The sequence below is a fragment of the Spea bombifrons genome, chromosome 4, assembly GCF_027358695.1.
Source record: "Spea bombifrons isolate aSpeBom1 chromosome 4, aSpeBom1.2.pri, whole genome shotgun sequence".
Taxonomy (NCBI): Eukaryota; Metazoa; Chordata; class Amphibia; order Anura; family Pelobatidae; genus Spea; species Spea bombifrons.
The window spans coordinates 6,970,625-6,985,638 of NC_071090.1; the positions used below are offsets into that span (position 1 = coordinate 6,970,625).

Sequence of the window (15,014 nt, forward strand, 5' to 3'; positions counted from 1 at the left end):
GACTTTTCCGGTACCCGGCATCTTTGTTTGGGGACAGGCGGCTATGGTTAGAGGGACTGTCCCACTTAAAACAGGACACTGGAGATTCATGAAGATGGAGCCTCCCATTGAATACACGACGTGGCTTCTTAATAACGCACATATTGCTTAATCTGAAAACGCCATTGAAACGTTTATTTAGTGTATTCAACCGCAAAATAAAGCATTTTAAAAATTCACGCAAAAGAAGGTTAAAAATAAAAAATAAACACGAAAGTACGCTTAACCATTCATGTACCAGAAGGGTCAAAAACAAACTCATGCTCTGTATTGAGAAGATTTAATACCATATTTATAGTGAGAATTTCAAACTGTGTACTGAAGTAATTTATACATCGTTGTGTACCTTGAAGCAGCGATTCTGTGTATATTCTGTATATGATATATCATAAAAAAACAACTTTAATAAATTATCATCCTTCGTACTAAATGTTTGCTGGGTTTCTTTTTATTAAATGGTAAATTCCTATATGTAGGATTAAGGGATATATACGGCCAGTAAATGAGCGAGGTGCTGAAAAAACATGTTATAATGAATGTTAGTATACTGATGGTATGATTGATCTGGAATGCCATGTAGACAATAGTAACCGGACAGGAGGGGAGTTAAGCTCTTCCAAATACCATGCACGGCACAACATTGATGCTTCTGGGGGAGGTAAGAGCCGGAAGATATAAATATAAATAAACAATAAAACAAGTATAAATATAAATAAACGATAAAATAATTTTTCAGGGCCAATTACAACATTAACGAGAAGAGATGGAGCGAAAAGGAAAATAAAAGGGATAAAAGCGGAAAAAATATTTTGATGTTTGGACTTTCGTTCCCCTTTCTCTGTTCTACGGCACTGTAGTTTTACATTTGTTAATAGAGTTTTGCCAATACAATCTTTGTTAAAGGGGAGTCCCATGGAAAATATATTTTTTCTCCTTGGGCATAAGCCCCAGTGCTGGATACAACCTGGTTTTATCTCATTTTGTTCCAAGAAACTTCTGCAGACCTGTTGGCAGCCATTGTTGTCGGTCATGTGATGTTTGGGTTGCTTTCCCGGCTCAAACACCACACTGAGCTGATGCTTTATGGCAATGCTAATGAAGTCTGTTGCTTCATAGACTTTCATTAGAGTGTCCAGCTGGATGACTAAGACTAAGCCATTCTATTGTCTACCACGGGCAGTACGATAGGGAGCCAGGGTGCTTGTCTAGTATATTGGGCCAAGAAAACAAAGCGACAAATCATACAAATGGTTAATGTGCAGCTGTCTGAAAACATAGTACTCAAACAATAGAACCGCTTTGAAAAAGGAAACAGCCCAATATTTTTGAAAACGTATTTTAATCTGATGCTGGCAATAAAAAAAATATGTTGGTGGGAGTATAAAAGAAAAATGAATCATAATCGATTTGTCATCAGTCACATGCTAGGATTTGAGTTCCAACAATTTTGTTGTGAAACCATCTCTAGCAAAACTGTTGTATTACGCCATAGTTTTATAACTGTATATTTTTTTTAGGAGGCAGGCTGCTCCTTTTATCAGACACAAAATAATAGATTATTAAAGGCAGTGGGTTCGGCAGCTGTTCGCACCGGGACTGTGGAATTAATGCATTCAAACCTCAAATGAAATCCACCGTAGGAACTCGTAGATCCTTTACAAGAATACACCATGCTGTGTGCTTGCATTCTGCCCCAGCTTTTCAGGAAAACCATTCATTTAACAACTTCCTGGAATATTGTGTAAAGCGTGTAAACTATGCATGGGATAGCATGTTTAGTAGGTGTTGTGGCACAGAACTAGGAGCCGATATAAGTATTTTGGGGTTCTGGTGCCCAGTAGAAGTCCTCATGAAGAAAACAAGGAGATCTGTTTAGCAAGCAAGATCAGATAAGAGCTTTAGTGGTGATCTGGTAGCAGACCTTTACTCCAAAACTTAGTGGGGTTGCCACCTGGCCAGGATTTTAATATCGCTAGATAAAAGTTTGTGGTGTCACTCGTACTCAGATATCTGGAAAAGCAGCTCTTCGTCTACCCTCGCAAACCAAAGTACTTTTTTTTTTAAAAAGGAGGAAATCAAAAAGACCCAAAAAGTTTGAGGAATACTATTCCTACAAAAGATTTTAGCAACCATTGGGATTTGGTACTCTATACACTCTCAAGACTTTCTACCAAGAAGCCAAGAAAGGTGTCCATGTCAGTGACCTCTGTTAAGGTGAAGGACTTTGTTGTTCATACAGGAGGGTTTACAAACTGGGTGGGCAAAAGGAATCTCATAAACATACTCAACTTTTTGTACAATTTTATTGAAACTGGTTATTTAGTTACATCATTTTGGCAGATTTATGTTGCTTCTCCTCCCCCAACAAACCAATGATTCCAGTTGAGTGGTTGACCGTCCTATCTTGAGAAACCATGGAAGGAATTATGGTTTTTTAAACCGAGTTACACAATTATAAACTATTCTTGGTTGCGTGTTTGAGGCATGATTGTTTCCAAAACCAGAAGACCATTTTGACCATGGAAATAAATCACATTTGGGATGCACCAAACAAATAATTTCATGTGCTGACATGAAAAAAAATAAAATAAAAAGCAATGTAAGACAGAGGGCACTGCGTGTTCCAGGTGTCAAGAGGATTAGAAACCAGACCTAGACCTTAGGTGACCCAGTCCAAAAGCTAGGGATGTCAGATCCCAAGTCCCTGGGGGTCAAGGCAGTTTCAGTGAAGTACTTAATGCTTGATTAACAAGGTGTAGGCAAGGGATGCCATAATGAGAGGACCATCAGGCCATCCAAAATGTAGCTGATTGTGTAGTAAAGCATTTGTCTGTCCCACACTCTATGAATTATTCTCCCAAGAACCACGATAGTATGTAACATATCTGTCCATCCGCTACACCACCACAACAGTCCATTTCCACAACACGCGACACATGCTTGGGGATGCTCAGATGGGAACGGAGGTATGCTGGGGGAAGAGGGTTAATGACTTCGGTCAGGCCTAGGGCAATACAGCCTTAATATTATTTATTGATTTATATAGCACCATTATATTCTGCAGCGCCAAACAATTGGTAAACAGGACATAACAAGCAGTGCGTTACATAGGATTTTGGACAGAAACAAAAGGTGAACATCGTAAATCTTAACTTAAAAAGAAAGATAAAATAATAATGATACAAGTGACAGAGGAGGATCGTGTCCGAGATGTCCGTCGTTTGGCCGGGCTCTGAAGCCCTAGCATTATAATACGAGATCAGTGTCCGATTGTTAGCCATTTTCCTGCAATCCCCGACTAAGTTATCAGGCGTGCCTATACGTTTGTGCTGTGCTGACATACGCTGCAGACTGGTGGCATGTGGCGGGTGTATAGAGGCCCTCATGGACCTTCACGTTTTCCTATAGTAAATTCTTGTGGGCTCCCAAATATTTTTACAGCTAGCAGCTTCTGGAGTCTGTGCTATAAGTATCTGTGTATAATATTCCGATTTCTTGATTAATATAACAGATGTTCGCCTCTAAAGGTGACCTTCCTATGTCTCCTGCATAGATAAAATCCACACTGACCCTACAGACCTACACAACCACAAGATTTAACTCACACAATGCTTTTTGATCTATGCATATGCTAGAATATTCATTCATGTTTCATTATTGGCAGAATTACAGTGTTATTTTTCTATAAGCAATGCTGTATAGATGTCAACGACACTTGTACCTTGGAAGTTATTTTAGAGGTTCTTACATCGGAATTCTCCAATATAACCGGGAGAAAGGTGCTAGGAATACAACAAAGCGTATTCACTAATTTGGGAGTTTGCTGGTGAGTTGGACCTTTCAACTACCTGATTTCACTGTTCACTAAGACGGGACTCCTGCGGCAGAAAGTTTCACCCTGCATACATAGACACAAACACTGAATAGAACATATTGTGGTTTGTTCTGGTTTTCATGTAAAAAAATAACTTTGCTACCCATTTCACATACTTCAGCTTACAAATGTTCTTGAATGAGGGTTATTTTTTTATACACCAAATAAGATCTGCTCTTCCACATTCCTAAGCTGTAATTGATACACGAATATTCCAAAATTACTGTGGGAAAACACACACACATATATTTAGTCACATTTGGGCTATTATTACCTTCCATCAATTGATAGCTTCTTCTGGTGCTATACCCACGCCATACAACCACTTACGCAACTAAAGCATAAAGAAAACAACATAACACACTGATCGAGATCTTACGAGAAACGAATTAATAAACTTTTATGTATAAGTGGAGTCCCTGGGTTCCCGGTTCGGAATTCTGTTGAGAATCTAAAACGGCTGCCTTACCGAGCTTCACTTTGTGTGTTGATTCAGCAGTATATTACATCAACACAGATTGATTCGAAGTACAGATTTTGCACCTCTCTATAATAAGACAGACTTGGGTAACCAGGTAAGTAACGCAGCACGTCATTGCATTGTTTTTTTAAACAGAAATCTCATTTACAGCTTTTTAAAGCTAAATTAATGGCAAAACACCCACTTACCTTCAAAGTAAAATACACACTTGAATATAATTGATTGATAACCAGTGTCATGCCCTAGAGGCAATTTTACTGGCGTTTTGCCCATACATCCTTGGGGCAATATTACTGGCATTATGCTGCAATTAGCCCTTTAGGATAAAAAAAAAAGTCTTTAAGTATGGTTATGATATACTTTTTTCCTGACCCGTATTTAGATTGAGACAATCGTAGGTCAGTTATTCTCTCTTCATACTCTCACCCAGGGTTGCTCGGTGCCCTGAATTAAAACAGTTTACACCCCAAATGTGGTTTACAAAGCGATTTTGGATAAGTAAGTATTATCGACCCGCAGTACCGCAGGTTTTAGTAGCCTGCAAAGGGGTCTCCAGGTACCGGGCGCTAGAAAGTACACAGGTACGATCAATAATCTCAGTACCGCTATCAAAGGAACAAACTGGACACTTGCCATTGTTGACCTATAGAAGCCGATTGAACCGACTCTGCTTCTTATGGATGGTTTCTCTATCTATGCCCAGCCTGGCCATCTGGTCTACTTGGCAATGAAGTAGGCCAGTTACCTACCGGTACTCTTGAACCAAATACCTCTAAAACAATTAAAGTGATTGAAAAACAAAATGTACACGTTATAAGAGGTTTAACCCCTTAATGACAAAGCCCGTACTTGTACGGGCTCAAAATGCATTGTTTTCAGTGGGTTTAGGGACCGCCCATTGTCCTTAAGGGGTTAATAAATCCATGTAGTCGTGCCATAAGCCGTGCATATGAAATTTCCCCATTGAAGTAGTCTTCCTTTCTGAAGAATGAAAGAGTTAAGAACACAAGTGTTTCTCAGGCTCCAGTAAGATGTGTAAGGTTTCTTGCTCATCGAGCACGGCTACTTTTGGTTTCCAGTTGAGCTCTGAGAATATGTCCAGTTCTAATTTTACAGTAATGATCCCAAGGTATTTGCATGGTGCCAGATATATGTTTTTGCAACATCAAAGGAATATTGCGAGGGCCGCCCCGTCACAGTCTCTCGTCATTTCTTTGCCTCCTTTCTTTGCTTTTGAAAAACAGAATGCATATTATCCCTGAATCGTCTGCGTTTTGTATCACTGGAAAGTAGAAACTGAATATTCCGGGCAAGTAAAGTCTGTGGTTTTACCACCCGGCAATCCAATTTATATCGCAATAAAAAAAAATTTCAGATAGTAACCAGAACGGAACATTAGATTTAAAGAAAGAAAGAAAGTTTGCATGGGTTAAATGGCAAAAAATCAGGTTAAATTCCAAATTTGAACATTGAGAGTCAAGTTAAAATTAAGTAAACTCTTATAATCAAAATGGGGCTACATTACATCTTTGAGGGCCACAAACAGGCCTTCATTTTGTGTAATCCAGCATCATCAGGCAGCCGTTGGCCTTAAAGTGCCAGGGTCGTCCCCGACAGCGTAAGTCCGCCGTGGGTGCTAGGACCTGTGGGGCATCTGTAGTTTAATTATAATATAATATATAATTATAATATTTAGTAATAGTATAAAATATAAACTGTGATTTAATTTTTGATATAAGAGTGTAAATTTATGATTCAGTTTTGGTTTATACTTTTGGAGTCATATGTTTCAAATAAAAAATAATTATTATACATTACGAACGTTTTGGCTGTAAATATGAAAATTTAATTAATATTCTGTCAATTTTAATTAAATCAGTTTTCGTGTTAGTCTGGTCTATGCCTTGACCATTTTTTTATTTTTTTATTTTTTATCAATAGACTCAGTAGAACTTGCCGAGACGAGGCTACCCTAAATGAGACATTAAAGAGGTGGGGGGTGGACAGAACAAGGAAGGGTATTGGTTAAGAAGTAGGCGTGGTCAAATACGGCTCCTCCCCAGATATCAGATTTAGTTGCAGTTTTAAGCGTGGCTCTATATATATATATATTGGCTTCATATATAGAAAATATCTTTGTAAATATGGTTCTTTGTAAATATGGTTCCCTGCCTCATATGGACCAATCCTCTTGATGACTATAAAGTAAAAGAGTAAAAGGATTTTCATGTGTTGTTTCTGTAAACTCCCATTGTCTCCAGCATACAAATGTTCTATCTCTGGCCCTGTTCTCCTTTACAGAAAGTTGCCTCTAGTGGTGAAAAAGTGCAAGTGCGCTTGGCACAGATATCCAGAACCAAATATTTATTAGACGCCTTAGACGAGAGCAATCACACTGTATCCTTTCACCTATAATGTGTATTCCAAAGAGAAGAAGACATACCTGTGATGTTACACAATGACGTAGTCTAGAATTTGACAAACACATTGAAGAAACTGGCACTGGATCATTTCTAAGACCCCCGATCATATCATGCAACGATAGGAGCAGCAATCTGAACTTCTCGCACTCGGGTTCTGCATGATTATTCCTTACGATTAACTTATCTCTCCCCTGTTGTTAAGTTGCTGATTGTTGTTGATTGGTTTCCGACATACTTAAGGTGCGAAGGAGGGGAAAGGAGAAAAGATCAGTATCGGGAATTCATTCGAAAATGCTAGTTGTGCCAGAAATCTTAGTTTACCTGGTTTAAGATGTTTCACTAAATATTTCCTAAACATTTAAAAGTCAGTAACGCACTATAGGCAGTGAAATAAATGAAGTAATCCTAAAACCACGGCGCCGATAGTTCCCTTTTCATAATTATAAGTGATTCCCAGCTTGATATTCCAGTCTTGCAGGAGCGGGCGCATTTAGCTTTCCCAAGGCACGAACGTGTTACTCGGTTATCCTAATGTTAACTCAGGGAACATACTGATGAGGAAGTGGCTTGCAGGATTATCATTGCTCAGCGATGAGGTGAAGATCTGTTTTTACATCTCCTTCTCTAAATAAGGAAGCTGCCTGCCAGACATCTGACCATTCAACCAATTTGGATTACGAGGGCCCGTTCACATGTAATTATTTCAGAGAGTTATCCAACGGAACAGCGCTGTACGATGTATCTCTTGTAGCAGCAAGAGCAATCTCACGAGCTTGGTGTAGCAGGTTAGTGTTACACGTAATAGAATATTGCTAATTCACCATTGGCATTCTGTTGATGTCAGGATGACGTTGTGGAGTAGGACAGCCTCTGAACTATAAAGACAGGCCAAGCAAATATATCTAGCCTGCCCACTGGATCTCCAGAGTCACAAAACATGGTCCCCACCACTTTGAAGTTTGCTGGTCTCTATGCTTTCTCCACTCAACTGCTCTCGGGCTTTGGTTTCATGTCAGCTATCCCTATCTGCCTTCCAAAAATAAGCCACTGCCGCCATGCTGAAGACAGAAAAACAAGAAGGGCGGTATTTTTAGGGCCATTAATTCTGACCACGTGTCCAGAAGGTGAACCGGATGGTCGTTGCACAAAGGCCACTCATCACTATGTCCCACGGAGCCAGAATTCACTGGACGTTGTCTACTTTTGTTGTCCTTGGTTTTCTGGCTGAGATCGTTCTGTCTTATCCTCTTCCGAGCAGAGCTAATGGAACTCTATTGGAAAGAAGATGGGAATCTATTTTAACCAGGTCTATCGGGATGACTTCGGACAAATCGGACATAAAGTGGAGGAGCGACTATTTGCTTGGAATCAAAAGACAAAGGAGGCTTTACTGCAATATTGGAATCGGGTTCCACCTCCAAGTCCTGCCAGATGGAAGCATTAATGGAATACATAGTGAAACCCAGTACAGTAAGTTACAGCCTATATTGTAAAACAAATCCGGAGCTCGCTTTGGGATTTTTTAAGTAATGGTCACTTTGTAATGACAAGTTGTGGGCTCCACATTAGCACTTCATATTATTAACCATTTGTAGTTGCATCTGTTGACTTAATATAAAACAACGATGGTGTCGATGCATCTTTAAGCTTACAACTAGCACAAATGTGTGGATCAAATTTAGAAAACTTTTTGTATTTTTTTTTTTATTTAATATACAATTTGTTAACCCTATGTGATTCAGAATTTTTCTTAGCGTCTAAAAAAAAACCATAGTATTATTAGCTTTGTTATTTAGCAATTTATTATTATTATTTATAATTTTTTTAATTAAAGGAGGCATTTTCTTTTCATTTTTAAAATTCTTAAAAGTAAAAAATCGTGTGAGGTCTGCAACAAAATTGATGTTCAAATGTAATTATTCTTACGTAAACAGAACTATTGTTAGCAACAATAATATCCATGGCTTGTTAGTGCAGTTGTCAACCCCAAAGTAGGAGGATACAGACAGTATGCTTGAATGCAGCTAAACCAGGATTGTCAGGATTTTTAATAATAATGATAATAAGTGTATTTTTATTTTTATTTTTTTGCCTAGGTCTAATAGAAATTTCAACTGTAGAACGGGGGGTTATTAGCTTGTTTGGTGTGAAAAGTCGCCTGTTTGTAGCAATGAACAACAAAGGGAGAATATATGCCTCGGTGAGTATATTTTTGAAAAATTTTGATGTATTTTGTGTTACATTTTTATTGTGTCTCAAAAGATTATTAATATGTACATGTGTATCAGTGGATATCTATCTATCAAATTTGTCATCTATCTATCTTTGTATTTTTTAGGTATATAGATATATATATATATATATATATATTTACATATGATATTGAAACACTCACATGCCTTTTTATAAAGTATATATATATATATATAAATATATATATATATATACCATTTTCCTATTTATTGGTTCTTTTATTCTTCGTTTTTGCCGCAATATGAAGAAATCTCTTTACATTTCACTGACAAAATGAATACAATATATTAGTAGGACAAAGTAAAAGATGCTGAAATGATGATTAGATCAATAGATAACAATATTTATTTTTAACAGAATGATATATATCATTTTTGTTAATGTAAACTTATATATATAGGTTTACATTAACAAAAAGTAAGGATAAAAAATGGTTTATGTGCAGTTATATGCAGTTTCCCAATAACAACAATGCGGGATAATATGTCTTTTGCATTTAGAATATTATATTTATTGCATTATTTATTTATTTTTTGTTTATGTATATATAGATATATATATATATATATATATATATATATACATACTGAATATAGGTAAATGATTACTTATGTACTCTTCATTGATTTACATAATGCATTCCACAACAGGTAGACTACTATGTTATTAAAATATCTTATACTGGGGGTTTTTTTAATCAACGCACACCCAGCAAATACTATTTACTGAAATAAATATTGGGGATTCTCTCACATTATATGGCCATATATAGCTTAGCAAAGTACCCCAATTTTTGCATGTCCTATCCAATTGTACATATATATATATATATATATATATATATATATATATATATATATATATATATATACGGTATATATATTTTAATATAATTTATATTATAAATTAATAATTTTATATATTTTATTTTTATTGTGTATATATATATATATATATATATTGCAAAGATATCTTACAGTTTTATAATATATACTGCTAGGTTAAGTTCTGCTATGTCTTATTTAACTAGGGTTTACTTGTTTATTAAGGTTTAGATTACAATTATATTTCGGGAACTTTGGGTACGGCTACCAAAAAATCTCCCATCCAAAAACAGGGTGCGTTACGTTCCGATCCCAAAATATCTTTGTTAATTGATGTTGATAACAATAAGTACATCATGATTTGTACTGCGTATCGGTTGACTTCTTATATGACCCGCTACGTAAAAATAGGTACATACGGATGAAACAAATACCCTGTTAGTGCTAGATGGCATTCAAATGGTTAAACCCAAGATGACATAATGGTTTTGAAACAGGCAACTGATAAATTAATGACCTGTCATGAGTATTATATGTAAAAATTGGAAGATATGAGACTATAATTATTATTTGGTAATTAAATTTAATTGAACTATAATACTAGATATTATACTTTATCAGATCACCAGCCAAAAAATGTAATGTCACGAAAAAAAAGTGAGGTTGGGAGCTAGCTTAAGGCGTTATTGTGATGCAAACATTGGGAAAAGAGTCGATAATGTGAATCGATGAGACCCGATGAGTTATCTCCGCTCATTCCATGAAAAATATGTATTTTATTTACCTTTAAAACTATATTCCTTCTCCATCAAATAACAAACCATGTGACACAAATTAGAACATGACAGCCTATATATATACAGGTGAAGGATTTTTAAAAAAATATATAATTCCATGGTTCGAAAACAATTTTGTGTTAACATAGCAATTTTCGATATTTTTTGAAACAAAAGAGATTTTTTTTTTTAAATTAAAATATCTTTTCCAAAAATAAAAATGTCTGGACTGAAATGGAGATCTCATTAATGTATATATATATATTTTAAAATAAATAAATTAAATATATGACAGTAATGCTGTGGTCTCCAGCCTACTACACATGGCCCCAAATCCACCTCTGGTATAAAGTATCCTGCAGCATGAAATGAGCCTCCATTGAAGGACAAAGTAACTGAAGAGGTTTCTAGAAAGCTTTGGAGATTAAGACACTTTAGAACATGTTCCCGACGGAGTCACTGAGTGGGACAGACCACAGAATGAATATGTAGTTATATTTCCAGCAGGGGTAATGTTATCTCATGCAGTGGATTGGACGAGGCGATGGATAGCTCATATAAGCTAATCTAGAAACATTCTCTAGAGACAGAAATTCACTCCAAATCAATTGAATGTGTGTTTCCTTTGGAATGTTACCTGGATACACACATTATCTGCGCTACCTGGCCTTGTACATAGTCCTCTTCTTCCCAAATCCCCTAGGTGGATGCCTACCTGTCAAGGATGGTGAGGAGGTAGCTAGAAGGACCATTCTCCATGATGGCTAACCTGGGCGCAGGGGATCTCATCGATGTAGTCTCTGGTACCTTGGGGCATCGTATTACTTTACGTTAATAGTATGAGATGCCGATAGGTTAGGAAGCCACAACTTCTCAGATCCAGTGTTGGATCGCAGAAGACACCGGTTAAAGGGTTTGCAGGTGACTCCTTATGTCTGGCGCCTCATCGCTACTGTATATCGTTCTCATATTAAATGTGTAATACTTAGATAAAGACAGAGATAAAATAATAATACACTATTCTAAGCATGTGTTGTAAGCGTATATGGCCATGATAAAATAATCTGATTTCTTTATGATGGCCCCAAAACAGAAGGTGGGAAATTTGTCACCCTAGGGCACTTTTGTACCAATGTTGATTGCTAGTTGCAATTGTACTGTTTTTGTCCCCAAAACTCCAAAACACATATTTAAATCAGAGAGGAAAGAGAGATTTGGGAAATGGCCCAATACATTATTTATAAAAAGTGAGTTAACAAGCATGCGGTGGAAAATTAAGAATGCAAACTGTCATTAAGGGGTTAAGAATGCAAACTGTAATTTTAGCTAAAATCTGCAATAAGAATAGTATTTCCCTCCCGTCTTTTATTTTTTTCCTCCTGCTTTCATATATATATATATATAGTTCGGTGATCATGATTCATATTTAGACCACTTGATACGATACGGCTGAGCAATTCTAGATATGAACTTTGCTAAACACTTTTTTTTCCCCAAATAAAGGCTATTTTAGAATATTTCGGAATAGCCCTGTCCATCTTTACGTTTTATCCTAAATTAAATTTTTTATATATAAAGTATATGTCAGATTCCTGAATACGTATTTAGTTACCCGTGGTGTATCTGTTGTCAAATATAAATTGCTCTATAAATATATTACAAGCAAATAAAACAGCAACTTGCTAATGTATATCAGCGACCAGGGAATACAAGTCAAACAGGTGGCATCTGACCCGCACGGCTTCGGAGCGGAGGAACGAGATTTATTGTTGGATACAGACTTTCAGGCACCGTCTGTCATAACATGCTCTTATCCTTTACAAATGATGACTTTGTGAAGCTACCCAATCATTCCATACTGTACTTTTCTGGTAAGGTCACTCAGGACAGGAGAAGACAGTGACCACCATCATAACAAGCCCAAAAAACATTATACAGACACACAAAGATGTTATTTTATTATTTTTTTTTTATCTTTATTATTTAAACTAATTTCTAGCAAATGTATAGATCAAATCATGTATTTTCTTAATATGCTCCTATTCTCAATATGAAAACCAAAAAGATTACATATTATGGAGATCAGGAGATGGTCTAGATAGAAAGAGCGAGCCGGGTCGACAAGCAGATAGATTGTTCGATCCGGATAAAGATAGATAATAGATCAAACGTCTTCTTTTTTCTGTTTCAGCCTACATTTCAAGATGAATGCAAATTCAAAGAAATTCTGCTATCGAATAATTATAACGCCTACGAGTCGCAAATGTATCAAGCTGCCTTTTTGGGATTGAGTAAACATGGAAGAATAAAACGCGGAACCAAAATCTCGCCTGCCATGACAGTTACGCATTTCCTTCCGAGGATGTGAGAACAAATAATTACTTACCGCAAAATGTCTATGATAATTTGCACATGTGGATATAATCTTCGAGGTAAAATATTTATACGCTACGAGAATATATATATATGTATATTTGGATGGAAATATTTATACCGAATCCACTTCTTCCCATCGGTAATCTGCTCCCTGTGTTACACAGACACAATTGTGCTATATTTAGTACACTTTTGTTAATTTATCCCTGATAGAGGATGAATATTAAGGGCTTTGTTTTCCAAAGGATTCAGTTTTTTATGACATTTAGTCCTATAAAGTATATGTTAGATCTTTTTCTTTACCTCAGAACAATATTTGCATGGATATTACTTGTTTTGTCCACAAAAAAAAAAAAACATGTTAGAAGGATACAATGATACAAATATTTGAAAACGATATGACGGTTTAATAGACTGAGATTTAGAGAAATTAAACATTTAAAGGTGCAGACTGGGATTTACATATCAGCTTGAAAAAGAGGCACCATAAAACTTCAACTTTTGACCGCCAACTGCGTAAATGTAGTCTTAATAAGTGAAAAAAATAATTTAATATAAACCTGTCAGAGGTACTGGTATACCACTGGACAAAAAAAAAAACAACACAACATTGTAATCCTGCTTTCTAGCCACTTACTGGTATTGTGCACTCCATTGGAATCCTGCTGATAACTAAAATATAGTTCCACTAATCACCTGGTTACATTTTTAGTTTAGTAGTCCTATTCTCCTTTGATTTTGTATTTATTTAACTTAAAACATGTTCCACTTTGACGTACTGCATGTAAAGGACTAAGGGTTCTGATTAATTTCCCATATTGTACCGTTTTTAATAGTCTTGATGTTTTTTACAAGGTGGAATTTAGACATCAGAATGCATTCTGTGTTGTGGTAGGAAGCCGCGTGATGAAAGCATCAAGAGTGGATACCTATAGTTAGTTTCTCATGACTTATGCTCTTCTAAGATGGTGCTATTTCAGAAATTCTCAGTGTTGATTCCCAAGTACTCCCAACAATGAAGGTTTCCTTCCTTTTCCACCACAGGATCAGACCTAGATCTAATGGAACCCCTAGGATGAGTGAGCCTCAGGCCCTCCAGATCCATCTAGCAGGGTCCACAGCAGTAATTGGTCACTCCATCAGCAGAAACCCTACTGCATGGGGTAAAAAAAATCTCAATTTCCATATAAAATATGTTGATTAGCTAATACATTACTATTTTTGAATAACCTGCTGTTATGGAAGCGTCACATCAGAGGAGGACACGCCAAAGACCTGCACTGGTGGGAGTACCAAGGACCAAAGCAGAGGATCTCTTAGACATAGCTTTAAGTCTGTGATATGTAGATGTTTCAGTGTAGTCTTTAGTTAAAGTTGATTCCACCTGAAGAAAAGAAATCTAAGATCCCAAAACCATATGGAACTTTGACATTGTTTTCTATGTTTGCCCAATGAAAGGCATCAACTTCAACTAAAGACTCCATTTCTCTTACCTGGCTCACAAACAGAATATTAATCCTACTGATCCGCCTGTCTTCTAGCCCAAAGGAGTCAACATAATTACTGCAAAAATATATTTTTAGAAAGAGAAGAGATATATATTTGCTATTTATGGGGTTTATTATTAATACTGAGTAATTCATTTGATTTTTGGCACCGTTTGCCATTTTTTAAGGAATTTAAAAATATATATATCAAAGTTCCGATTTTGAAAAACCAGGGGTTGCATCATTTATATTTGGAAAAAGAGGGGTCTTTGAAAATGTTGGTATTAATTGAAATTTACATGGAAAGCAGTCTTTCGAGGGTGAAGAGGGTGGCTGGTAAGGGATAAGAGGACAGAGTCTATGGTTCCTCCAATTTTACAGGTGGCGTCCATTAATCTAGTGGGTAACACAAAGACGGAAACATTTGTGAGGTATCGTCAGTGGGTTTGGTAACTGCGGGTTTGTTGATTAGTTAGTGGTA

General features: G+C 36.4%; 1 protein-coding gene across 1 annotated transcript; it reads left to right on the forward strand.

Moving 5' to 3' along the window:
- Positions 1-7,770: 7,770 nt before the first annotated feature.
- Positions 7,771-15,014, forward strand: FGF6 (fibroblast growth factor 6). The gene is made up of 3 exons (XM_053465205.1): positions 7,771-8,287; positions 8,914-9,017; positions 12,862-15,014. The coding sequence occupies exons 1-3, from the start codon at positions 7,951-7,953 to the stop codon at positions 13,036-13,038; spliced, it is 618 nt and encodes a 205-aa protein (XP_053321180.1). The 5' UTR covers positions 7,771-7,950; the 3' UTR covers positions 13,039-15,014.

Coding starts and splice junctions, on each gene's coding strand:
- FGF6 (XM_053465205.1), top strand. CDS start 7,951: ATGGTCGTTGCACAAAGGCCACTCATCACTATGTCCCACGGAGCCAGA. Junction 8,288..8,913: donor ACATAGTGAAACCCAGTACA/GTAAGTTACAGC, acceptor TTTTTTGCCTAG/GTCTAATAGAAATTTCAACT. Junction 9,018..12,861: donor AAGGGAGAATATATGCCTCG/GTGAGTATATTT, acceptor TTTCTGTTTCAG/CCTACATTTCAAGATGAATG.